The sequence below is a fragment of the Xyrauchen texanus genome, chromosome 24 (assembly GCF_025860055.1).
Source record: "Xyrauchen texanus isolate HMW12.3.18 chromosome 24, RBS_HiC_50CHRs, whole genome shotgun sequence".
Lineage (NCBI taxonomy): Eukaryota > Metazoa > Chordata > Actinopteri > Cypriniformes > Catostomidae > Xyrauchen > Xyrauchen texanus.
This window is the reverse complement of record NC_068299.1, coordinates 33,875,465-33,903,406: the sequence shown is the minus strand read 5'-3', so window position 1 is coordinate 33,903,406 and position 27,942 is coordinate 33,875,465. Positions and strand designations below refer to the sequence as shown.

Sequence of the window (27,942 nt, the reverse complement as noted above, 5' to 3'; positions counted from 1 at the left end):
TACTGTCGTAACACGCTAGTGACTATTCCGCACTCTTCTATGGTCAAAACGCGGAGACACCTTGTAAAAGATCTCTGGTGCAATCTTTTCAGAAGCTACTTGATGAACTCTTATTTTGAAACTAATACGCCACATCCGCTGGCCATTTGCGTTTGTTTCTCTGCTAGTGCTCGCGACGAAGTACAGTGAAGTGTAAATTTTGAACGTTAGTTTTACGAACGCGTTAAAATAAACTACTTTAGGATTTGCGTTGAGGAACAATCTGATTGGTTAAAACACGCAAAATTGAACGGACGTAGATTTGAGGCGGTTATTTCTAGCTTGCTGGCAGGTCACCGATCATCTGGTGACTGTCGTATGTCATTGACCAGTTGCCGCACTTGAGTAAAATGGGGAAAAATCGTAAAAAACGTGCAAAAGGAAACCAAAATGGCCAACCTCCGGGACCGGGACCTCAGCAGGGTGTGCGCCCTGCAGCAGCCGCTCCTGCGCCGCCCAGGCCAAATCCTCCTAACGGAGGGGTTCGCGCTCCTACTCCCGGTCGCCCGACGAGGAAACATCGTAAAAAACGTGCAAAAGGAAACCAAAACGGCAAACCTCCTGGACCTGGACCTCAGATTGGGGTGCGTCCTGCAGCTCCTGCGCCGCCAAACGTGTGCTGGCCCAGGCCTCGTCCTCCTCACGGCGGGGTTCGCGCTCCTACTCCCGGTCGCCCGATGGGTCTGCCGGGTCAAAGGTTTCCTAGGCCCCTACACAACTTCGGACCGCAGCCCTCGAGAATGATGATGACGAACAACATGGCCGTTAACAGACGCCCGCCGCTGCTTGGTGTTGATCCGAGCTTTACATTTGGACCGCGCTTCTGCCCACCACAGTTTGATGATCGACCAGGTTTCCCCATGGTGAACCCTGGATTCGCCCCGATGGAGCGGTTTGGTCCAAGAAACCCACATTTTATGCAACCAATGGATGTACATGTAAGTTTTTGACGACGTCGTTTATCATCTGAGGTTTGTCTCCGACTCAACCTAGTGAGCTGTCTAGTTAGTTATTGGGTCAATCACGTCAACATAAGTATTTGGATCAGGGGTCTTCAACCTTGTTCAGACCGTGGAAGATCTCTATGCGGTAGATATCATAAAAAATGAGTTTGGTTTTTATGGCCATAATAATAATATGCATGTGCCATTGTAATGTATTGAAGGGGGTCCAGAACATTTTGGACTTGGAAGTGTCATTTTAAATTTCCCTTGTTAATCTGTGCCATACCCAGTGTTGGGTAAATGACTTCAAGGAATATTCCAGGTTCAAAACAAATTAAGCTCAATCGACAGCATTTGTGGCATAATATTGATTACCACAATTTTTTATTTTTTTTTTTAAAGAAAAGCAAATATCTTGATTACAGTGAGGCTTTTAAAATAGAAGTGAATGGGGGACCTTAATTTTTTGAACGTTAAAATTAGGGTTAGCTAATTCGATACCGATATCCTGACTTCGATACCGGTTCCTAAACTATATTTTTTCGATACCAATTTTATGAAATCCGTTTTAACAAGATTACAAACATTACCTCAAAAAAACTTTGGTTTTAATTTTTCAGTTTGTTGACTATTTTTACTGACTGAAAGACTCCTCTCCTGAGCCTTCTGTCTCCTCATGCCAGGGTCGGCAGAGGCAATAACATTTCACAGCCTGGTGAAATGTAGCCACATTTTTTATCTTTTCCACATCTTTCACATGTATGGGGGTTGAGACGCTTACACACTCTACAGCCTCATGTGTGACCTCTCTGGGCATAACCGTATTCCTTGATGCCTAAAAACAGCCAATCACTGGCACTTTTAGGTTTGGGCACACATGTTTATCACTGACGTTGATGAGATTAACCCCTTAGGTATTGAAATTTTGGTACCGAACGAAAATATTTTTTTTTATACTCAATAGTTTAGAGGCAATTCAGTCGGTGCCTAAAATGTATCGAACTCGATACTATTGTCAACCTCCAAAAATGACAACTAGCTTTTACACTACAGCCGTCTCGCTTCAGTGATGCTGTTCATGGCTCTCTTCTGAATTAAGTTTGACAACTAGAAACTAGTAAATGTTCAAGGGACAAAGATGTCACATCTTTAAACAGACAACAGTCCTTGAAATGGTCTATACTGAAGAATTGGTGTTTCATCAGTCTACTCTAAGTTGTCGATGTGCAGTGCAATAGTTATTGTGGCTTTTGTTTTAGAACGTTCCTCTCTGTGGGATAGCTTGTCCACCCCAATCTCAGAAGAAAAAAGATCAGCCGCCACTGAAAGACACCAAGATCAAACTTCCCAAGACGATGGCATCAAAGTTAGCAACGTTCAAGAATATTACAGCAAAGTAATTGCACAGTCATTCTCCTGATTTGTATCTTTGAGCAAATTATTGCATCTCTACCATTTAGCTAAAGTACTTAGTGGTTTTTAGAAATTCAAACTGTAAATTAGAGGTTTTTAAAGTAATTGCTTTTTTTTTTCAGCATGCCCCTTGGACGCTCTTTGGGAGTCATTTCATTTACTGGTGTAAGTACTTTTGCTAATGATATTTTACATAGAAAATTACAAGAAAAGGTGCCATATTGAGAATGTTGGCCGTTGGCAAGCAATCCCTTCAGCTGTAATTATATTCACTATAAATTACAGCCTCGAGTGCTTTTTTTTTTACTACATAATAAGAATATAAAACGTTATTTTAAACAAATTTCCATTCTTTTAAATATAATTTTTATGGTACAAATCTAGATAATATGTTTTATTTAAAGTCTAACCAACTGCTCAAAATAAACCTAAAATATGAGTTTATGGAATCTAGCCTACTCCAGATTCAACTGCAATGCTACAATACCTAAAACATAACATTTACTTGCCTAATCTATTACATGCTATTGACTATGGCATAGTAGTGATTTTACTCTAGTAACTTTAGTTAATGCACTGTGAACCAACAATGAACAATTGTAATTTTATTAACATTAAGAAAGATTAAAAAATGCTCTAAAAATATGTACGTATATTGTTCATTGGTAGTTCATGATATCTAATGTATGAACTAATTTTAACAAATGGAACCTGTTGTGTTAACAACTTTACTTGCATACAAGAAAACACCTTGAATATCAAACAATGTACAGGACTGTTTTGTTAATTTTCTCAGAATAATTGTGGTTTCATTGAACGGGAGGATCTGAAGAAATTTTCATTTGACTTTGATGCCTTTTTTGGAATACGAGCACACCTGGTGCCTGGGGTTAAAGTGCATTTTACTGCCATGAAAAATCTGGTGAGTCTTTGTATATTTTATGTGCTAAAGTCCCTTTTTCTCTCACTCAACGAATTGTTGTGTATTGAAAATGTTCTAATTTCTGTACTATAACTGCTTGTGATGTCAGGGAAAAGAATGTGCGGTTGATGTGAAAGTGGCCCCAGGAGGAACAGAGGACATCGACAGTACAGTGTATGAAGGCGTTGTTACTACAGCCCTTCCTGATGTGAGTAAAACAGATACTTTAAAACTTTCCGTTCATCATAGGTCATGGTGTTATTTCACTTCATGACACCCATTCAGAAATGAGGAATTTTATTAATGGAGTAATCAAATGAAATTGAGTAATCTTGACATTCTTATTTGTAACTTTAAAAAAAATTTTGGGTCTATTACTTAACATGAAAAATACACATAGTAAAGAAAATGAGATCACAACTTCAGAGCAGTCAATCCTGAATCAAACAAGAACCCTCACTCGACGTCATACAGTTTGTAAATCCAGAGAAATCTCTCAAAGAGTGCCCTGAGAGCTACTGTGGTTTATGGCGATTGTTATAGCAACTGTATTTTCTGGGAGCATTTCAATGAAACACTGACACTTCACATCCAATATTTCCATCCAACAATTTTTTTAAAGTTCTAGCACATCAAAATAAAGCTGATGGAAATGTGAATTATCGCTAAAATATCACAATTGATGACATAATATTTTTCTGTTTGTCTCTAGCGCATAAACTCTGTCAATACTTCAAATGTCATGAATAACTGGTTTGGAAACACTTTTTGTAGAGAAAATTGGAAATAATGCAAAAATATATTGTCACATGACAGAATTTACCCCAAGAGTTAGCCTGTGTTAATTATGATGACAAGCTATAGCCTACATCCTTGAAATTAAATTTATTGTATGTGATTATGGCTTGATGTTAACAGCATTGCACAGATCAGATGATGACACTTCCAGGAGTGCCAACACAAATATCTTGGATCATGCACATTGACAAGTGCACAGAGAACAAATTAATGGCCACTGTTTGGGATTAATTTAATCGCAGTAGGCATCCTTTAATTTATTAAAGTTTCTTTTCCACACCATTCAAAATAAAAGACCGTAGTTATGGAATTAGCCCATAATACAAAAAATAATAATAATTCTGTGCACAAAGATTTTTTTAATTTAATAGAAAAATACACAATACTAGGAGAAAAGCTTCAGTGTGTGTTTTTTGGAACACTAACATATAGCCCAATTCTTTTTATTTTTATCCCCTTTTCTCCCCAATTTGGAATGCCCAATTCCCACTACTTAGTGCGTGGACTTGCCTCAATCTGGGTGGTGGAAGACCAGTCTCAGTTGCTCAGCTTCTGAGACTGTCAGTCCACGGATCTTATCACGTGGCTCGTCGTGCATGGCACTGCGGAGACTCCGCACGTGGAGGCTCATGCTACTCTCTGCGATCCACGCACAACTTGCCACATGCCCCATTGAGGGCAAGAACCACTAATCGCAACCATGAGGAGGTTACCCCATGTGACTCTACCCTCCCTAGCAACCAGGCCAATTTGTTTGCCTAGGAGACATGGCTGGAGTCACTCAGCACACCCTGCATTCAAACTCGTGACTTCAGGGGTGGTAGTCAGCGTCAATACTCGCTGAGCTACCTAGGCCCCATTGACCAATTCTTTGTTTTCGTTCAGAACACACTTTATCAATTATGGATTTTCTAATGCTGTGTAAAATGTTTTTTTTTTTTTGTGTGTGTGTTTTTTTTCTCTCTCTTGTATGGTTTGCTTGATCTGATTTAATTGAATCATAGACAGTAAATTCCAATCTAACCTGTCATGGTATAGAAATGTCCTAAAGACCGGAATATCTCTTTCTGTATTTACTAAGGGCAAAGTCAAGGAGCCTAATCCTGGCTGCGTCAGGACCATTCTCTCTTTGGATCCCATTAAACTGCCCTTCGGAAAGCAGGACACCAATGTGACTCTTCTGCTTTATGATCGTGTGGAGTTCCAGTTGCTGACAGATCTTATTACTAGGGAACAAAGAGCCACACACATCAAACCAAAAATACCAGAAACTTTTCAACTGACTAAGGAAATCAGAGAGATGGTAAGTAGCTCACTATGTTCCTTAGACCTTAAGGTTTGTCTGAAAGTGGAGGACTGTGGAGTTATCAGACTTGTTTGACCATCGCATGACTTAAGACTCGTACTCATTACAAGTTCATGAAGTGTACTTGACTCTGTCTCTATAGTCTTTTGATTTTATATGGACCATGCAGTCAGGAAATGGTTTTGTTTTTGCAAGAAAATAAACATTTTTGTAGGTTATTACACAAAGTAATTCAAGAGTCATTGCCATACACCGATCAGCCACAACATTAAAACCACCTGCCTAATATTGTGTAGGTCCCCCTAATGCTGCCAAAACAGCGCCAACCTGCATCTCAGAATAGCATTCAGAGATGATATTCTTCTCACCACAATTGTACAAAGAGATTATAAGAGTTACCGTAGACTTTGTCAGTTCAAACCATTCTGGCCATTCTCTGTTTAACCTAAATGGTCAAAGGTTCTTCAAATTTGATTTACTTAGGGTTTATTTTATTAATTTTCTTGTGTTGGTCCAACTTAATTTAATTTGTATTAATCATTAGCATATGCCATGTGAACCAGTGTTAGGACAGTGAAACTGTTGCACTGTCAATTTAATAGGAATTGCTTATAAAAAGTAAGCAGCACTCAAATCAAACTTCACTTGATTGTGAAATCCTCAACCGAAGCGCCATTATTCGCTACAATGGTAACATTTACTTTTAATTGACTTTTTATTATAAATAAAAATGCCCCATGTCTTTTAAGTAGATTTTATTTAGACTGTGTTTTAGTTTTAACATTAAACTATTTAGGCCTACTTTAAATCAACTTTACAACAAATGGTTCTTCGGTTGAATTTATGGTTCCAGTGATTTCTCCCTTCTATATTAGCACTAAAAAAACAAATCTAGTCATTCCTTCCCATTTCAGAGCAAATTGTTGTAACTTAATATATTATACCTCATTTTGTTTTATTGTTAAATTCAAAGATGTTAGTTTTAGTATGATCTTATTTCTTTATTATTGTTTTATTCCCAGGGTGTGATCATGAACAAGACTGATGGAACCCTGACCATTATGACAGACACATACAATAACCTGACTGCTTCAGATGCTGACAGTTTAACTGAAGATAAACTTGATGTCATGGATGAAGTGGAGCTAACTGTTATAACTGTGAGTGTTTTTTTTTTTTTTTTTGCCAGTACAACACATTTTGGTTTAGTTGATTGCATTCAAAGCTTCATAATATATGCATTTTGTTTAAGGTGAATGACACAAAGAAGGCAGTCCGACTCAAAAAGCTTCCCGAGGGCTCTGTTACCTTTAATCAAGCAAAAAGCAATGAAAATACTGGAGAAAAGGACAACACACCTGGCACAGCCCCTGTTAAAGACAAGGTAGTTTAAGCCATAGTGTTGGCATTGTCCATTCACAACTATCCTGTTAAAGCTGAAGATGTGACATTTGAAATGAGTCATAATTTTTGCAATTTCATTTGCATGTTTAGTTGAAGCTGGTAACCTCAGAGACTGATTCTCAAGACTCTGCTGTCTCCTATGATGTGAGCAGTGAGAAATATGGGGATACAGTTGTCAAAATCATGCCAAAGATTTCCCAAACACAGGAAATGGAGGTAGGCTACAAATAAAAAAAAAATTACTGTTCCACTAGATCCTTCAAGCAAATACTTGGGTCTTCTATTATTTTTGCAAAGCATTTTAACATGCAACTTTTTGAAACCATTTGTACATCTTTATCTAATTCTTGCTCTGCTTTTGGATGATTTTTTTTAGTTTTTTTATTTATAAATGTTTTAATTAAGAATTATTTTATTTGTTGTTGCTGTTTAGAATGTCAGGGCTGTCTAGCAGTTTGAGAGGTTTGACTTCCTCATAGCACTTTAAACTTGAAAATTCTCAGGTAGAATGCAAATGGGTCGCTTAAGTTTTGTGGTCTGTGCCGCAATATCAAGAGAAGGCCGGTTGATGATCCCATTTCTGAAGCATGCAATTTGAGGGAAGTCCACACGCTCCAAAGATACAGTAGGATAAGGCAGAGCGGGTCATTGCACAAGTTGTTTTGTGTTGGCTCACGCCACACTCTGTGTGTTTATGTTTCAGATGAGAAGCATATTAAGCAGGTGTAACGTTTCAAACCTGAGATGACTATCATTAAATTGGCTTAAAACAAATTGGGCCTGAAATTTTGCTTTGTGGCTGTTAAAAATGCTTATTGTAGGAACAATTCACTTTCAAAAGTTGTATATTTGACAGTATTGTATTTTTGTCTTGAACTATTGATTGCCTTCTAATTCGATTACTTCATTCACAGTGGTTCGTTAGATGAGCAGTTCATTCACTCATATAAGATGTCAATTACCCAGCCTTTTTTAACAATATTCAAGACATTTGGGCTTTGAATCATAGTTTGTCATTTTGTGATTCGTCTTGGAACTGGTTGCTTTGGTTCAAAGCTATAACTCCTGATCAGAGAATACTAAATTGAGTTTAAAATTAAATTGGAAAATACTACCAGAACCAAGCTTAAGTGGTCACTTTTGTGCTCAGTTGGAGTATTTTCCTTGTGAACTAGATATTTGTTCTTGTATCTTGGGAGTTTTGAAAAGGAAAGTCCCCTTGAGTTCTGCATGATTGCTTTGGATAGGATGCATGATTGGTTTTGTGAGTATTTACAGTGTAAGGGTTGAACATTGATGAGCTTAGTCTTTTTGTCTTGGTCATTTATTTTTTCTTTTTAGTTTGTTGTGCCATGATCATTGAGGCACTATTTTTCAAAGCAGCGGTCTTGCAATTATCTATTTTTAAGCAGAAGTACAAGCAAGAGCCCGATTTGGGCCAACCGGTTTCAACAGTCGAGGCCACAGAGAAAAGTTTATCTTTTAAGTCAGGTGACGTGATCACAAAAGCCACCATGTTGGTCGGTGACAAGGACCAGATCAACATCTCAACCAACAGTGTAACGAAGGAGGAGTGTGCTGTCAACGTGGATATTCTGCCAGGCACTTCCCAGGCGGACTCTGAAGAGCAACGAAAGATAGTGAGTTTTATTTAAATTATTTATTTTTTTGGGTGGTCAAGTCATCCTTGACATTCCTACAAATTGAAAGAGCATTTCGGGCAGTTCACACAAGATGTTAAAGTTAAAACTTACTCTATACAAGTACATTAATGCAGATGATGTTTGCTGCGCAAGCTCACTTCTGTGCATCGTACATTTTGAAATGTATCGGACTACTGTTAATAATTCAACACAAGAACCCATTGCATCCTCAGCATCGCCGCAAAGGTAACTATAGTGGACATTAGCGTGACGTCTTCTTCTACGATACGTTTTCATAACGGTGCAACGGTTTGAAGAGAATCTTGCTGAGAAAGTTAGTTAGCCAATGTAAAACATTTTTTAATAGCACAGACATTAAGGTAACATAATCGCCCCCTTAAAGGAATAGTTCACCCCAAAATGAAAGTTCTCTAATTTACTCACCCTTATGCCATCTCAGATGTGCATTTCTTTCATCTGCTTTACATAAAGATTTTTAGAAGAATTTCTCAGCTCTTTAGGTCCAAACAATGCAAGTGAATGTGTGTCAAAATGTTGAAGCTCCACAAATCACATAAGTCAGCACAAAAGTAATTCATAAGACTGTATGGGTGAGAAACGGATCACTTTCACATTATTCTTGTGTTTTTGTTGATTCACATTCTTGAAACATTCTTGCACATTCATGCATATCGCCCACTTACTGGGCAGGGAGAAGAATTCCAAGCAAATAAGGACATCAATGTCTGTTTCTCACCCACCCCTATCATATCACTTCTGAAAATATGGATTAAAACACGAGTCATATTAATCACTTTTATTTGCTTTTTGGGGCATCAAAATGTTGACACCCATTAACTTGCATTTAGGGCTGGGACAACGAATACGTCGACGCAAAATATGCGCGTCGATTCGTCGGACCCAAAACAAAGATGGCGGCGCCGGCAAGTAATAGCAACACAAGTGCCTCCTCAGACCATCAGAAGTGCAAGGCGGCATGCACACGTTCCTCTAAAGTATGGGAATTCTTTAATTTAAAAGGAAACAATTCTGTGATATGTCGTCTTTGCAAAATGGAGATGGCCTTCCATTCTAGCACCACGGCAATGCACCAGCATCTGAAGAGATGCCACCCGGTTGCAGCTGCAGATGACAGAGCACCGTAAGTTTTTTTTTTTTCAACTCCCCACTTTGCACTCGATGTTGGAGTAGGCTATAATACGTTGTCGACACCAAAAGTTTTCGCTTTTAGCTATTAATAATGCGCTTATAGCTATGAATGTCGTGAAAAATACATAGAGGTCACTGACAACGCGCTGACAGACAGGACCAAGCAGGTAACATTTAATAAAGTCTCAACTTTCAAATTTGGTCATTCAAAGAAAATTAAACCATAAATAGGCCTACTATTTTGTGGCTCTTTAATGTGTCGTGACAGATTGCCTCAGTTAAAGCTGCTTGTGAACCGATCATCTTTTCCTTGGTTAATTTATAGCATCAAATAGGCTAAACGTGAATGTAGCCTACATCAGAAGGACTGTTGTTTTAACCGCGGAAAGATGTCAGTACAGTAGCCTACAATCCATTATTCAAATTCAAATCCACCGACGTTAATCTTCTCTCTCCTGACTACTTTGTCGGACAGAAATGGCGTATTATGATTGATTGATCAGATCGCCAGTCAATCAAACTCCCGGCAAATGTTTTTTTTTTTAAACATTTTATACACCCCCACCCCCGATGAAACCGGTATTACAGGTGTTGTCACAAGTCGATTAATCGAATCGAAATCGAATCGGACTAAAAAAAACGAATCGTTAGATTAATCGATGCATCGAAAAAATAATCGCTAGATTAATCGTTTAAAAAATAATCGTTTATCCCAGCCCTACTTGCATTGTATGGACTTACAGAGCTGAAATATTCATCTAAAAATCTAAATTTGTTTTCTGCAGTAGTGTAAGAAATGTCTATATCTCAGCTCTGTCCAAGAGAGAACTGCTGCGTTGAGACATTCCATTCTGAATACATTATCAAACATCTGTTTCATATTAACATGGAGTTGTAAGGAGCCCCCTCCTCTCTGTGTGTACAGTGTATTAGTGTGTATGGCATTGGTCCGACAGGCTCTCGCAGACCGAGCAGCCTTTGCCATATGGAATTGTTATCTGTATGAGGTAATGTCTGTTCTCATTGGTTAATACTATAACCCCCCTTTCCATTATTGCAGTATATCCTTGCATGTTACACTGTAGACGAGTGAGACGCATATTTTGCTCCCCAACGTTGGATGCTTTGTACTGATTCATTCACGACTCAATAAAAGACGGAGAGAAAAGGCACTGCTATCGTTTAGAAGACTTTTATTTCTAACAAGTAGAAAGTCATGCACATCTGGGATGGCATGAGGGTGAGTAAATAATAAGATAATATTCATTTTTGGGTGAACTATCACCAAGTATTGCGTTTTGTTACCACCACAGTAATGCATGAGCACTATGTTCGACGGGGCCATGAGCTTGCAATGCATTGGCAAAGCATTCATGTCTGCATTTGCGTACCTGCACAAAGTATGTTTCTGGCCTAAGTGTGGAATTGGTCATTTAAAAGAAGCTTAGCAATTGCACCATATTTTGTTCCAAGGCCAGCATGGCACATTTAGCTGTATAAAATAAAAATAGTCCTGGGTTTGCTCCACTGCACTGTTGGATACAGATGTCATGAGACCACAGACCACGTGACCTGTTGTGCGATGAGTCCTCTGCATAGATGTCTTTATTCACCCAGACTACAAAGGGAATTATAGGACACTAGTTAGCAAGTTGACAACCTCTGTTTAGAGTATGATTGATGTGACCATTCCTAAACATCAGATGAACTAATAAGAAAATTGGCAAGTAAAAAGAATTGCTATTCTGACAGACCTTGTGCTTTTCCTGACAATGAGTAGCATGTCCTTCTGAAGGATCCCAGCATTAGGAAACATTTACAATGTGACTCATTTTAAATATGTTCTGTGTAAGCTAAATGTAAGTGAACTCTCTGCTTATGACATGCTTCCATCTAATAGGGGTTTGTAGTCAAGCTGAATGATAATTCTGGGTTCATCAAGACGCAACAAGTCCCGCAGCTATACTTTGACGTGAGTGAGGTCATGGAAGAGACCAAACTCACTTTGTTTGAGAAGGTTGAATTTACTTTAGTACCGGTAAGTTCTCCACTGCAGGAACATCATGATATTTGTAGTTATAATTCATCATGAAATAAGTATCCAGTATTTACACACATTTGGTTCATGTACCCTTTTTAACAGTTGGATTCTTCCTGCTCAGTATTTTGTTTGTAGTTGTTCTGTTACTGGACATGTAGAGGAGAAATTTTGGATGGTGATATGTAAATCCTGAGATCTGATGTAATTTTCATGCTATTTGAAGAATGAAGCAGCTGGAGGGCGAAATCAAGCTGTTAGAATAAGAAGGCTGAAAAAGAGCGTCTTCACGGCTGCACCAAAATTAGATGCCTTTGGGAAGAAAGAGAAGGTGCAGTACAGCATATTTTAAGGGTTATGCTATGGCTTGCACGACTAATCATTTTTAGAGGTCAACTAGTTGGTGTGTCGATATGTCATGTTCATTATTTACTATATGCTGCACAGCATCTATGAAAATTGTTCTTTCTGGCAAGTTCAATGCTGTGGTAGAGTGTGTGAGCGGAGAGAATGCCCATGCTACTGAGATGATGAGGGTGAACAAATTAAAGCATGCATATCTCCATTTCCAGAGTCATGCTGCTTGCTGCATTGTCTTAAACCATGCAAAAAACATGTCTCATTTGCTTAGTTTGTCTTTTGGTGACACTTAACTAGTTTTGTGGTGGTTTGCGAAACTTTTGGCTTGTCAGTGAATTGAACATGGACTATGTCATATGTACACCGTTCACTTGTTTGTGATTGCATGTTATAAACAAACATGTTACAAGTTACTGTTTAAAACTGATGTCTCACAGCTACACTGGGATTCAGTTTGTGGACACAGGACTTTTCCTCCTGCTGTGACCATTGTACAAGCACACCTCACATTGTGATCCACAACTTATTACGATCCATCTGCCAGCAACTAGTTGCAGAACTACTCGGCTAGTCGTGCAATCCCTAATTTATATGAATAAGTAGTTTACTGATTTAATGATAATTTCTTGTTTTTTTTGCATGGGTTGGTTGATGCCTAAAATTTTCCACTACATTTGCTTGGCTGTCAGCAGAAGAAAATGGCCATCAAATTGCTGAAGGATCCAAAAGACTATATCAAAGATGAGATCAAAGCAGGGCACAAAAGCAGTGAATCAATGGATGTAGTGTAAGTAAATCATGAGTTGATCATTTTAGCCCATTAGTTGATTTTTCAAATGTTCTGAAGGAATACTTCATTGCATTGGCATTGTTCAAGTAAGTCTCCTTGAAGTAATGTACAAAGTATCATACAGGCTTTGTTAGACAGGTAGAAGTGTTACTTGTTTGTTCAAGGGGCAAGATATCAGATTAACTGAGCAGTGTGATTCACAGCCAAGCCACTGAAATGTCAGAAATATGATTTGCCATTTTCTCACGTGAAAAGGCCTGTTTACAACAAGAATGATGTGAAAATTCGCACCAAAACTATTTGCACCAAGCATAACACAAGTTTTTATCTGCTTCTCAGTAGAGCTGGGCAATATGGCAAAAAACTACTATCTTTTTTTTTTCTTTTTTAAACTTAAGGATGATTCATTACTTCTCTTTTTTTTTTTCAACTTTTAAATGTACTCAAAAAGTAACTATATCATAATTCAAATAGCATGTTCTTTATTAGAATGCAAGACAACCTAGATAAATCAAAGTTCCTTTCATTATACTGTAATTGTACAATAAACTGCAATCTAATAAACCCAGATGTTGATAATTAATAGTATAAAATTCAAAAACTACACAATACTTCTTAGCCATTGTAGGTATAATTGTTTTTATCTAAACCAAGACTGTCTAGGAAGTTATCTACAAATCAGTGTCTAGAGATCAAGTTTATCGAGAAAGTACTCGTGTCTATATATATACACATGCATATTTTTGATATGAAGCACCCGTAACTGTTAAAAGGCTAGTTATGGTCTTAAGCCGAAATATAAATGTCATTCATGATGGATGAAGTTGAGCTGCCATCACATAACAATTGCACTGGAAATATTACTGGTGTCTTTTATATTAGTCTCAATGTAGGTATACTTGTTGACTTGTTATGTTCATTTGGAGCATGCACACACGTGCAGCTGATCAGATTGGGGCACCATCAAGCCAAGCACTGACGTTTGTCAAGTCAGTTACATCATACATAAAAACAGCACACAAAACCGTTGTTAATTAACCTGATTCATTATTAAAGAGTCTAATGGCAGTTGCAAGACTTCCATGTCTTAGATGTTCATTTCTGGCTTAAATGCATGTCAGATGGTTTTAATCCTGAGGACTCTCCCTGTGTTTTCTGCTCTACTCGGAGGGAGAAGGTCCTGCAGTTGATGATTTGTATCATGCATGTCAGTGATAAGTTGTTTTGCAGCCTCTCTTTTCTGCAGTGTAGGAATGATTGTGGGGTGTTTCTATTTTTGCCATAATCTTGATCGCTCTCTTTGTTCTCTTTCCAAGGCCAGGTCTTGTTTTTTTAGAGCTTCCCACAAAAAGTACACTAAAATATTAGTGTAAAATAGTTGGTGTGTAAGTCTTCCTGTGGGACTTTATTCCTGGCCATCACCGATAAGAAATTAGGTGTCTTTGAGGCTTTTTAACAGCCTGGTCAATGTGATCAATGTGTCATTACTAACAGTGTCTGTTAAATGATAACCCAAGTATTAAGTTGTCGAAAGCACTGGATAGTCTGTCCTCCTAAAGTTTAGGGAGTTGATGAGGGATGGTTTTTCGAGTAGCAGATGCAAAGTTTAAATTTCCCATTAAGAAGCATGTTGTTTTTTTCAGTAGCCCATTTCTGCAGTTACATTCTGTTTTCTACACATCTCAGAGAATCTCTCAGGTCGAGACAGAGAAATATTGTTAGCATACCAGTGTCGACAGTATCGGCGAAGATACTTTTGTGGGTTTGCATATGTAGCTAAAACAGTTAAGGAGACACTACCCCACCTTGAGGTACTCCAGATGCTACTTCCTTCCAAGATCTAAAGATGCAATTTGCCACAACTAGCTGGTTTTGTCCAGTTACAATGCTACACAACCATGTTAGAAGCTGTGGACAAGTATCCATACTCTGTAAATGCAGGATCAATGTGGTATGGTCTACTACACAGTCAAAAGCTTTTGACATGGCCAGTAAAACACAAACTATTTTAGGTTAGCTCGAGTCAGTGCATTCAGATACTATTCAGACCCCTTCATTTTGTTATGTTGCAGCCTTAGCTAAAATGCTTTTAATTTTTTTTATTCTCCATATCCCATAATGACAAAGCAAAAAATAGATTTTTGATAACTTTGCAAATTTATTAAAAAGAAAAACTGAAATCACATTGACAAGGATTCTGTCCTTTTGCTATGATGCTTTAAATTTAGCTCAGGTGCATCCCATTCCTCTGGATCATCTTCCAAGAGCACAGTGGCCACCATAATTCTTAAATGGAAGAAGTTTGGAACAACCAGGGCTCTAGTGCTGGCACTCTGGCCAAACTGAGCAATCGGGGGGGGCTTTGTAAGAGAGGTGAAAGAACCCAATGGTTACTCTAGTTAAGCTCCAGAGATCATGTGTGGAGATGGGTGAAACTTTCAGAAGGACAACCATCACTGCAACACTCCACCAATCTACACTCCAATTATGACAGAGTGGCAAGACGGAAGCCTCTCCTCAGTGCAAGACACATGAAAGCCCACTTGGAATTTGCATGAAAGCACCTAAAGGACTCTCAGACTGTGAGAAACTAAATTCTCTGGTCTGATGAAACCTTTTGGCCTCAATTCCAAGCATCATGTCTGGAAAAAACCATTCACTGCTCATCAACTGCAAAATACCATCCCAACGGTGAAGCATGGTGATGGTAGCATCATGCTGTGGGGACTGGTCAGGGTTGAAGGACAGCTGAACAAAGCAAAATACAAGGATATCCTTAATAAAAACCTGGTCCAGAGCGCTCAGAACCTCAGAATGGGCAGAAGGTTCACCTTCCAACAGTACAATGACCCTAAGCACACAGCCAAGACAATGCAAGAGTGGCTTAGGGACAACTCTGTGAGTGTCCTTAAGTGGCCCTGCCAGAGTCTGGACTTTGAACCCAATCAAGCATCTCTGGAGAGACCTGAAAATGGCTGTCCACTGACAGTTCCCATCCAACCTGACAGAGCTTGAGAGGATCTTCATAGAAGAATGGCAGAAAATACCCAAATCCAGGTTTGCAAATCTTGTCACAATATACCCAAAAAGACTTGGGGCTGTAATCCCTGCCAAAGCTGATTCAACTAAGTACTGAGTTAAGGGCCTGAATACTTATGTCAATGTGATATTTCATTGTTTTTTTAAATTCGGGTCATTTGGGGGGTATGGAATATAGATTTATGTGAAACAAATAATAATTTAATGCATTTTAGCTTAATGCTGCAACATAACAAAATGTAAAAAATGCAGTTGACTGAATACTTTATGAATGCGCACTGTATGTGTGGACCTTATGAGAGCATTTGTTGTACTGTACTTTGGTAGGTAAGCGTCTTGATTTGTGCTCCTTTCTACTATGGGTATGCAAAACCTTGATTTCCTTGACTTCAAAAAAAGTGTCAACGTGAATTCAAATGACAGTAAATGAGAAAATCACCCAGCCCTACTTTTGAGTTTGCAAACCTGAACATAAGCAGAACAAACTTGCATGCTTGGAAGCAAAATTTAACCCGTCCAACAATACAGATTTCAAATGTTTTAATTAATAATACAAACTCTGATTTTGCCAGTGTGAAGGAACATAGGAATGTTTTGGTTCAGTTTAAAGGCTTATTGCGGTGAAAAATTTGACTTTGTGAATAGATTTAATTTTTTTAATTTTTATTCCAGATCTTTTTTTTTTTTAAGCAGAAAAAATATGCTTTAAATAACATGTTTAAATTAATTTCATGGGACTTGTCTTGCCAATTCTTAAACTTCAGCAAGCCAAACAAGGGAAACGACAAGGCATCACCATCAATGACACATCTGAAGAAGGCAAGTGAAATTAAACAAGAAAAGACTAAACCTAAAGGAGATCGGGCGTGGAACAGAAGCAGGGAAGATAGTAAACACCGATATAGTCGCAGCAGAAGCAAAGAGAGTGATCGACGCAGATGTAGTCGGAGCAGAAGCCGCAGCCGAGACAGAAGTAGCAACTACTACAGAAGGTGCAGAAGTTCCAGCCGTGAGAAGAGGGACAGCAGATACAGGCGCAGCCGTAGTCGGAGCAGAGACCATTCAGACAGATACCGACGGAGTAGAAGCAGAGATAGGAGCGGCCGAAGTGCCAGGAAGAGAAGTCGCAGCCCAGCTCACAGAGATGATAGGTACAAAAAACAAGGCAGTAGTAAAGAGTCCAGCATCAAAAAAAGATCCGAAATCCCCGAGGACAATGTAGGTGATGAATTATTGAGAAAAAGGAGAGAGCTAATGGAGCTCAATGAGTTGATTGCACGCAAGAAAGCTATTGTCGCTATGGAGCAAAATGTTAAAAAAATTGAGCCTGAGGTTGAGGTAGACAATGAACGTGGAATTAAAACATTTGATTATCAACATGTGCATCAGGAGAATGTGTGGATGCCTGACCTAAAACCAGTCAAGTCCATTTTAAAGAAACAATCTGAACTTCCACATCCTCAATCTCAGGTTTGTTTCAACTCAGAAAAGTTAAGAAAAAAAATTCATGTCTTACCTTCCATATCTCACTCTGTCTCTCTTATTCTCTTAAAGGCTTCAAGCAAGGAAACTGCTGCTTTTGTAAAGAGTGAGAGTCTAGACATACAGATGGGATGCCATCGAAGTACGAGTGCTTTTGACTTAAATTCACCCATCTTCTCCAAATTTAAAAGTGATTCTGAGAAGAATTTGACCACTAAAGAGTCGGATAAAATGCTGTTACCTCAAAGTGAGGATCCAGAATTGGTGAGGAAAAAGAAGCAATTAGAAGAACTAAGTGAGTCAATAGCACGCAAAAGAGCAATAATTGCCATGGAACAGAAGACCAGATCTATTCGAGATGCACCTGCAATGGAAGAGGAATATGAGTTTGACTCACACTCATATGACCATTTTGTAATGTCTAAAGAGAACTTATGGAGCTCTGACATAAAATCTGATGTTCAGCCGAAAAAATCAATTTTGAAGAATCGCTCTGAGTTTCTTAGCTTTCAGGTTTGTATATCCAGATGTTGGATGAGGTTAGTACTCCCTGCTGGAAAAAAATAAAAATAATTAAAGATTAAGGGGGTTTTCTCAAGTATGGCTGATGAGATGTTGCTGGAAACTGTCTAGATTTTGGTCACCAACAGTTTAGCCAAGATGGCCTTCTAGGTTGGCCCCATCTGTTGGCAGTTCAGTTAAGGTACTTTTCCACTGCATGCTATGGTTTGACTCGCCTCAACTCTACTCGCTTTACTTTTCTGAGCTTGCATTTCCACTGCAGTTTAGTGCCGTCAACGTGGGTGGGATTATAGGATGAGCGTCATAGTTGTGCCGCCTTTACTGCCGTGACATCAACTTAAACATGACACAAACTGACCAAAACAATAACACAACAGCTAGCTGTTAGCTACTAGCTCATTGTGCTTCAAAAAGCAGTTGTTGCATGGTGATTTTACTCAAGTGTAACCGTTAAATTGGCCTGGTTGTTTTAGAAGCAAGCTTCCAGTAGCTGGTCAACTAAATAAAGTGAAGCTTTCAAGCAGAGTATAGAGTTAACGTAACGAAACGTACCATCCTCCATCGTGGCCGAGTCCAGGGCTCTCTCCCTCCCATTGCTCACCGGTTTAGATAGCGTGCATTTGGTCGAACCACTTCCACTTTTCCTTGATGGTTCTGTAGCCACTTAATTTTTTACTTTTCCCTTCACTGTTGGTAGGTCCGGTGGTAGCCGTGTGCGGCCAACAGCTGAGACACTTCCTCAGAGACTTCATTTCATTCATCGCAAACGAGTGGACTGCCTGCACCTCGATTATTGACCATGGCATGGTTTTGCGCACAGCCAGTTCTTTTTTCACAATTCGAAAGTCACGTGCACAAATGATACTGCTATCGCTGTTACTAACTTTAAAACTAGCGTGTTGATATCGCGTGTCGGAAATCCAGTGACTCTGGTAGTGACTATTCTCCCTGACCAATCAGTGATCTGCAGGATTTTGACTTAACATTTAGTATCGGCTGAGCTTTCTTGGAACCTCGACCGAGGTGGTACTAAAAAAAGTATCTGGTACGATCCACAGTGGAAAACCCCAAAAAAGCGAGCAGAGTCGAGTTGTACCGTGCAGTGGAAAAGGCCCATTAATGTACATGGGCCGGATTCACGAAAAGTTCTTAAGAAGAAAATTATTAACTACCATTTTCTTAATTTCTAACTTAAAGCTACACTATATAACTTTTGGACCTCTAGGGGTTAAAAAATAAAACTGCATACGTCTTGCGGAAGGATATTGTTTTTGGTTTTGCTTTGGTTCTGCTTCTCTGCACGGGTGAATATGGTTTGAGGCACTGGGGTACGCTGGATACAGGACACTTTATCAGAGTGAATGGACAAATAAATAAAGAAAAGACGGGTATCTGAAAACATGTAATCTGAGCAGGTAAGTGCCATATCTTATGCTGTTGTTTCAACTTTTTGGAAACATTGATGTTTTGAAATAAATGATGTTACAAAAGTTAGGCAATGTTTGTTATATTAGACACTGATTGTCTGATAAGGTCAAACGTTGTAAAGTTTCTTTTCTTTTCCTCTGTCAAATTAAAAGTTATCAAATCAAGCAGCAAGTAAATTCTCTTATGACGGTTAATGTTGTTAAACTAACACATCTAATGCACATAACATTTATAAAAAAGGTGCTTGGCTTGCTACTTAAAAAAAAAAAAATCATTTAATAGATACATTTATCATTTTGATTTACCAGTTTTGAAGTAATACATTTGTTATTGCTATTAGACAAGGCAAGCCCATTAGCAGGCTGATCAAACAATGTCAAAGCCTGACTTTTTGAAGATGTTCTTAAGAAAATATTTGAGAATGTAATAATTTTTCAAGAATTGCACTTAGGAACATTTTTACGAACTTCTTGTAATTTATTCTAAGAACTTACATTTTTTTCTTAAGAACATTTTTGTGAATCCAGCACCAGAAATTACCAGCTTTGACCAACTAAAAACCATGTAACACCTTCCACCATCTGAAGCTGGTTTTAGCTTGACTTTCCAGCAGGGATATGAAGAATACAGGAAGCAAAAATGAGCAAACCGTTTGAAGGAAAAGCCAGTTGCTTGTACCGTTTAATTTGTATTTTGCATTTTGTTTTGCAGAGTCGCACAACCTCAGTTGATGAGTATGATCAACCAAGTCAAGATGATTCTGCTTTTATAAAACCACCCCCTCAATCAACATCAGCTGCTCTTTTAGATAGGTCCTCAAATCCACAGCCTGTTCATTCAGATACTTTGGGCTTATTCAACAGGCTCTTAGAGTCTTCAGCAACCTTGCGTGAGACTGAACCTTCTCCTTTTAACAAGCCAGTTGTCCCACAATCAGTCACGCAAGCATCCGATTTAAGATCTGTACATGACCCTAAACCTTCCAGAATGTCTAAATGTTTCAAATCTCAAGATGACCAGCACAGGGCATCATCTCATCAGACTCATGACCACTCCCATAGCAGTAACCCTTCTACAAGTCAGTCCGCACCATCAGAACAAAAGTGCAACCTTACAACACAAATGGAGCGCTTCCTTGGTGCTCTCAACAAGGCAGACTCCAGTATTGTAAACTCATTGTTTCAAGAGGCTAGAAAAGATCTGGCTTTAATGGGCACCCAGAAGGCCCCTCAACCACACATTGATGGCAATATACCCTTCATGGATGAGTTATATGATCCTTTTAAGGAAGATAATGATGAGGATCAGCCTCTCTTTAGAGTTGGGAGTAATCATTTTGTCCAAGAACAAATTAAAAGCCTTGTGAAGACTGAAACCCATTTGGATGATCTCACAAAAGATGAACGCTTGCCTCAAGAAAGAGCTGTAAAGGATGGTAGTGACACTTCTTGGCTTTTTGGAATGCATTATGATGTAGAACCTACTGCAAAAGCTGAGAGTAAGAAACCCTATGGTCATCAATTGGTTGCAGATAATTGGAACACGCATGAAGAAGATCCAAATTGCTTTAAGCGAAGGAATCAGTATGAAGGAGTCACTGAGTTGTATGCAACAGAAAACCAACATTATGCTGATGACAACAATCTCTATAATGAGAATAGTCATTCTGTTAAATACCATGTCCATCCAAATGTCCAGAACTCTTACGTACAGGACAGTGAGATGCCTGATAGCAAGTTGAACAAAAGCATAGCTATTCAGCAGACTGAAGAAAGCAATGAAGATAAAGAAAAAAAGGCAGAGAACTTTGCAAAAATTCAGAGTCTTCTTCAAACAGTTGGACTTCATCTAGACACAGCAGAGGTTAGCAAATTGGCAGATAGGACAAAAGAGCGGTTGTATGGTAAGACGATAAAACCTCATAGTGCATCCTTTGACCAAAAAAGGGAGCAATCAGTGAGCGAATCAGAGCGAAGTGGTAGAAGTAGAGCAGATTCCTCGGACTCTGATGGCTTCCGTTCGGTTTCCCCAGCTCAGTCCTCTAATCGTAAGGTTTACATGAGCTACAAGGACTCTGTTAAATACAGAGATGAGCACAAAGTGGAAGATGTAGACCTAACCAGCCTTAAAAGAACCATAATGAACTTGAAATCAACAAAAGGCACACAAGAACCTTCCAATCCTTCATCTGAGTCGACAACAGTTTCTCAATTTTCATACCAACCTGCATCCACATATGGTATTCAAACAGCTCAACCTGTCAGTTCCCAGTATGCTCAAAATTTCACCATTCCCACTTTAACTTCACAATATTCCTACCATAGTAATGAACAAAATCTTTGGAGTTCTGCCTCTGCTTTGGATAGCAGTCAGAACACTAATTTGCAGTATCTTGCATACCCCTATGGCTTTGTACCTCCACCCCCTACTATATGTCATGCCAGTGGGTTTCAAGCAGTGGCTCAACATATGATGCCTGCCTATAGTTCATACCCTACACAAATGGGCAATCCTTATTCTGTGCCCCATCCACTCACCATGCCAATTCCCTATGGGCCCCCACCTATCTCCAACCCTCTCCTCTCTTCTACGAATTTGTCCTACCCAACCCTACATGCTGGTCAAAACCTAATTGACATAAAGACGCAACCTGTTAGGTGTCTCAAAACAATAGAAACTACAAAAATAGTGAAAATGGAAGAAGTAATTGCATCAATTAATGCTAAACCAAAGCCAAAAAGAAGAGGGAAAAAGAATGCAATGAACACTCAAGCAAATAACAGTCCAGCAAAAAGTTTGCAGGACGCGGCGGGGATAAAACTGGTTTCTACCATAACCGAGGATGACATCAAGGCTAAACAGAAGAAACGGGTATGATGCCTTTTCACAAGTGGAATCAAATAATGTTCGGTGATCCTTAATCTTCATGTCATGTTATTTTCATGTTACACTTGTTGTGATTCTGTGATGTGTCAAATTTTAGAGCACATCCAAGGACAGTGCTGCCATGAGCTCCATTGTCTTTAGTGATTAATCAGTTTTCTGTAATATTCTGTACTTGTGAAAAATCTGTAGAATGTTTTATCACCATTGTGTCAATGAGTTTTGTTCTTTTATAATTATGGTCTGGGCAGCTTGAACAGTTTAACCAGAGAATGAAGCTGAAGAAAGAGCAGCAAATGGAAGCCCTGCGATCACATGGACAAAATCGGAATTCTGCACCAGGTACCAGTATTTCCAGGGCCTTTAGGTTGAGCCATTTATTCAATTGCAATTCTACAGTGCAGGTGTCTTTAAAGGTTACTCACCTAATTTTGTATTCTTTTTTTCTTATGAGCAAGATTATTGCTCAGTTGTTGCAGTTATTTTAGGTCATATTAGGGATTTTATTAGATCATGACAAAGCTTTTTAAGAGATATATTACCTTAAAATTAGCTGGGTTTTTTTAGGAACATTTTAAGGTGGCACCGTGGCAGTGTCCCACTAGCTGCCTTTTACCAGTTTTGGTAGGCGATTTCACATCATCTGACTTTTTGCTGAAATGTTTACCTGTTTCTGTCAGAGGCTTGTCACACTCACCTATTAAGAATGGAAATGGAATGACAGACTAAACGACTGTCTCTGACATTCCTCTCTGATTTCCTGTCAGGTGTGTTCCTGCCAAGGCCCTCTAGCATTATGTGATATACTGTGTATGCATAATTTGATAGTGAAGAAATGTTTTGTTGAATTTATTGAACAGGAAAGGAGGGTGTTTTTTTTTTTTCTTCACTCCAAATAATCATTGGCAAGTCTATTTATTTTTTTTATATCAGTAATGATGATATCATTATTAAACAGTGGCTTTTCCACTTGTGCATGGTTTGATTAGCTTTTAAACCATTCCCGGCCTGGAATTCTAAGCATGATTTGTTAACTGTACTCTGGATTGAGAACCGTGCTGGTGGAATACCTGTAGTGACATGGTGACTCATGATCGTTTATCTGCCCAGCCCATTTTTAATCCTAAATTCGCAGTACCGCAGTGGAAAATGAAACCGTAACCGACAAAGAGCCTGGATCTGTACGAAACGGTGTGGTTCTGCAAAGAGAACCATTTGGTCCAATATGGAATATTGCCTAATTATGGTAAGCTTTTTTTTAATGACAGTTCATACTCTGTGGTTGATATGTAGCTCTATTACAGAGTGTCCTTTTCATTGTGAAATTGTTTGTTAATGGCATGAATAGCATTGAAAGCAGACTTTTTTTAGTTGTCTTATACGGGCTTGACAGAATATGTTCATGTCAATATGTTCAGTGAAAAAAGATTTACACAGAAAACAAACTGTTGTTTTCCACTTTATTGTATTAGTCATGCGAGCCCAGGGAAAAGTTTGGTTACACAGTCACCAAGGATAACAATTGCCATTTGTGATAGGTGCCTTTGCTTTTGTGTGGGAAATACTTTGGATCAGATCAGAGTAGGAATTTGCTTGTCAGTTCTCCATTGTGAGATGTTCATTGGTCACACTCAAGGCCAGAAGGAGTGGCTTTTATTGTCAATCTGCTGAGAGATGGGGCAGTGTGTAGGGCATCTCTGATTCTCGAATGACAATGTAAATGGAGCCTCACAAATAGGCTGAAAAGGCTGAAAAACAAAAAGAGCTAGAGGGATGCTGCCCTTAGGTGTGGAGCTTAATTGGTTCCTTATAGCAGATCCAGAAATTAGACATCTAGATTAAGAACAGTTGTAGGAGTGTTTGTCTTGTCTTTTTCTTTCTTTTTTCCTTTTTTTACACTACAGTGTACTGCAAATAGTTTATCTAGGGATCAAGTTGGTAACTTGTGAAATAAATATATCTGATGACAATTAAAACATTTGACATTTTTCCTGGGGGCCTGGGTAGCTCAGCGAGTATTGACGCTGACTACCACCCCTGGAGTCGCATGTTCGAATCCAGGGTGTGCTAAGTAACTCCAGCCAGGTCTCCTAAGCAACCAAATTTGCTGGTTGCTAGGGAGGGTAAAGTCACATTGGGCAACCTCATGGTTGCTATAATGTGTGGTTCTCTCTCATCGTGGGGCACGATGTTGGAGAGTGTACTTTTGGAAAGTCCGAGCACTCGGAAATTTCCAAGATAGAATATGGAAAAACAAAGTATGCCCTAGCCTTTAGGATATATTGTTGTAAACATCATGTAGAGCTATGCTGCCCTATGTACACCATGGTACACTAACATGAAGGTATGTACACTAACACTGAAACTGAGAAAAAGGCTTCAAATGGCACTTTTCCACTGCACGTTACAGTTTGACTCAACTCGCTTTACTTTTCTGAGTTTTCAAGTGTAACGGTTGAATTGGCCTGGTACAAGCAAGCTTCCAGTAGCTGGTCAACTAAATAAAGTGAAGCTTTCAAGCAGAGTATAGAGTTAACGTAACAAAACGTACCATCCTCCTTTGTGGCTGAGTCCAGGGCTCTCTCCCTCCCGTTGCTCGCAGGTTTAGCGTCCATTTGGTCGAATCACTTCCACTTTTCCTTGATGGTTCTGTAGTCACTTAATGTTTTTTAACTTTTCCCTTCACTGTTGGTGGGTCCGGTGGTAGCCGTGTGCAGCCAACAGCTGAGACACTTCCTCAGAGACTTTTTTTCATTTCACTCATCGCAAACTAGTGGAACGCCTGCACCTCGATTATTGACCACGGTGTGGTTTTGCGCACAGCCAGTTCTTTTTTCACAATTCGAAAGTCGCATGAACAAATGATACTGCTATCGCTGTTACTAACTTTAAAACTAGTGGGTTGATGTTGCTTGTCGGAAATCCAGTGACGCTGGTAGTGACTATTCTCCCTGACCAATCAGTGATCTGCAGGATTTTGACATCACATTTACTCTCGGCTCGCTTGGAACCTCGACCGAGGTGGTACCAAAAAAGTATCAGTGGAAAACCCCCAAAAAGCGAGCAGTCGAGTTGAGTCAAGTTGTACTGTGCAGTGGAAAAGGCCAAAATGTTTTTTGAATGTCCAGCCAAATATATTGTACATTTACAAAATGGTAAAGTTTTCTTATGAGAGTACATGGCAATAAGACTTTTATTGTTATGTAACATAAAAAACTGATAGAAGGCAAAGTGCAGAATCTGCTTCGAAAACACAACTGCACCAAGCCAGTGAGCCTTAAATTCACTTACTATGGCTTTTGTAGGTACTGTAATTGTCACACCTCATTTTCTCTGAATCTGAACATAGTTGCACCAAACCATCTGTCACAGGACATTGTTAATTTTTACCATTTTGACAAAAAATGTGTAGTTACTGCGTTTTGCCTTGTTGTGACATTGTGGGTATTGTTAGAAAATGTACCATCCTTTTAAAGCCTGTTGAGGTTAATGTACACCCTATTGTAACATATTTACAGGTACAAGTACCCCCAGTGAGAAAAAAAATGTGTGGATTTGTGGCCACTCTCTGGTGTTTTGGGCTGAGAAGAGGGCTACATCCCCTGAGTTTGGTATGCAGTTGGGCATGCACCCAGACAGCGTACGAATCTGGTGGAAGGGTGTGCAGGGCATGAAGTGGGAACAGCTCCTGCCTTTACTGCTCCAGCTCAAAGACAACTGGCCCAAACCTGACATGCTTATAATCCACTTGGGGGGAAATGACATCAGCACAACTGCTCCAGAGGCCTTCGTTGACACTGTGAAGAAAGACCTGACCTCAATGAAGAGCATATTCCCTGAATGCCTGCTGGTGTGGTCCAACACCCTTCCACGACAAACCTGGAGGGGTTCAGAAGATGGCAAAGAAATAGACATCATTCGCACGGCCATCAATGACAGCATACATCAAATTATGACTGAACATGGCGGCTCTGCTTTGAGCCATAACAACATTAAGCCAGATTTGGGACTTTATAGACCAGATGGTGTTCACCTCTCAGGTAAAGGCATTGATACGTTCAATCTGAACTTACAGGACTTTCTGGAGAAGTGGGAAAGTGAGACTGAGACGAAGATGGAGACATCTGACCCATCGGTTTAACATTTTTTTATAAAATTCCAGAATTTCATTTGTTTTATTCTGCTAATGCAAATGCCACTTGTAAATTGCCATTTCTGTCTTGTACTTTTCTAACTTAAAAATGCATTGTAATACAGCCTAGAATGAAATGTAATCTGACTTTTTTTTCTATGCATGCAAACATTTTGTTCATCTGTTAGATAAAGTTTTTACATATTTTGTTTTATGTATTCAGTTAAGTATCAAATAAATGAGAAAATGTAATCACTTTACTGGACAGTATTTGCTTTTTAATTAAGAATCTTATTTTATAACGAGATTTTGCAAATGTAAAGGGATATTTTTTTTTAATGTGCCACTTAGTTAAAAAGGTATGACTCTCAGTAGTTGCAATTTTGGGGGGGGGGAACAGTTATTAATTCTTTAGATCGTTCAAACCAACACATCTAAAGAACTGGAGAGGTAAGTTTGTAAATTGTTCAGGGCAGTGTTTGTTTATTGCATATACATTTTAAAGAAACCCCCTCCAATTTCTGCTGGATTGATGACACCTGTCGTTCATAAAGTTATACACTTCTATTGTGTTCATTTGTTATTTTGATTAATACCTTTTTCTATACCAAATAAGTGTAGTACTTTTTTTTTTTTTTGCCATGTTAAAATCCATCCTGCACGTTTTTCCCAAAATCAGCGCAGAAACTTTTTTTTGTAATTTTATTTTAATTTTATTTTTTTAAACTTTTTGTATTTGAAATTACAATGACACCTAGCAGTGTGCATGCAGCTTAATTCAAAATCAATCGTTTTTAATTACAGGTGCCATTGTTGAAATTCACTTTTCTCAATAATGAATTTAATCCAAGAGTTAATGTCCAATAACAGGGTGGTTACTGAGATTGAGTAGTTTTCTATAGATCATGTGATCATAACATTGCAGCCCTTATTAAGGGACCCTCTCCATGAAGAATAAAACTGCTTGCATAAGATTACTGATATGACTGAAATCTTCATCTCATGTCTTAATACCTATGTTTCCAGTCTACTGTTACTGGACCTCGTCACTTCAGTTACAATGGAAACCTCAAAAAGAGAGATGAGAAAGGACATTAAATGATGCCAGTGAGTTTTTGGCTCATGTATGCATCAAGAATATTTAACATACTCTAAAATACCTGCAGTGAGGACAGTATGGACGTCATGGCTGCAACTGTGTGGTCACCAGTATGGAGTTATGGAAAGTAAACCTGTATCTACTTCACACTTGGATGCATCAGATAAGTTGTTTTGATTAAGAGCTGCTCTTTTTGCTGAACTGATGTTTTCTGTGTGATGGGATTCATTGCCACTACACCTGCACACCGAGTAACATTAAGAGTTTGGACATAGATATTGGAAAAATGTATAAAAAGTTATGTATAAATTAATATCTAAATTTATCTCTGTCCTGGCATTGGTACATTTATAAAATGTCCTTTTTCAGCACACTTATTTTGTGTAAATAAACTGCCACACTCATCCATTAAGATAAGCAATTTAAGTGTAAGAATCATACAAATAACAGGAATTCTGTCCTTCTATCAGCACTAATATGCTTCATTTTGACAGGAAAGGTTTTTAACAAAGTAATGTTGCAGACTGGGT

At 38.8% G+C, this 27,942-nt stretch overlaps 1 protein-coding gene across 3 annotated transcripts; it reads left to right on the top strand.

The window, feature by feature from the left end:
• Positions 1-141: 141 nt before the first annotated feature.
• On the top strand, positions 142-27,942 carry LOC127618202 (uncharacterized). Of its 3 annotated transcripts, none has more exons than XM_052090517.1 (18): positions 142-977; positions 2,243-2,379; positions 2,519-2,561; positions 3,193-3,318; positions 3,428-3,526; positions 5,198-5,419; positions 6,445-6,582; positions 6,675-6,806; positions 6,917-7,042; positions 8,239-8,466; positions 11,540-11,677; positions 11,904-12,008; positions 12,730-12,824; positions 16,631-17,336; positions 17,421-17,861; positions 20,010-22,169; positions 22,433-22,523; positions 25,700-27,942. In XM_052090517.1, the coding sequence occupies exons 1-18, from the start codon at positions 390-392 to the stop codon at positions 26,320-26,322; spliced, it is 6,198 nt and encodes a 2,065-aa protein (XP_051946477.1). In that variant the 5' UTR covers positions 142-389; the 3' UTR covers positions 26,323-27,942. The 3 variants fall into 3 exon arrangements, with proteins under 3 accessions (XP_051946477.1, XP_051946476.1, XP_051946478.1); XM_052090516.1 differs by having other exon boundaries at positions 8,236-8,466; XM_052090518.1 differs by lacking the exons at positions 8,239-8,466; positions 11,540-11,677.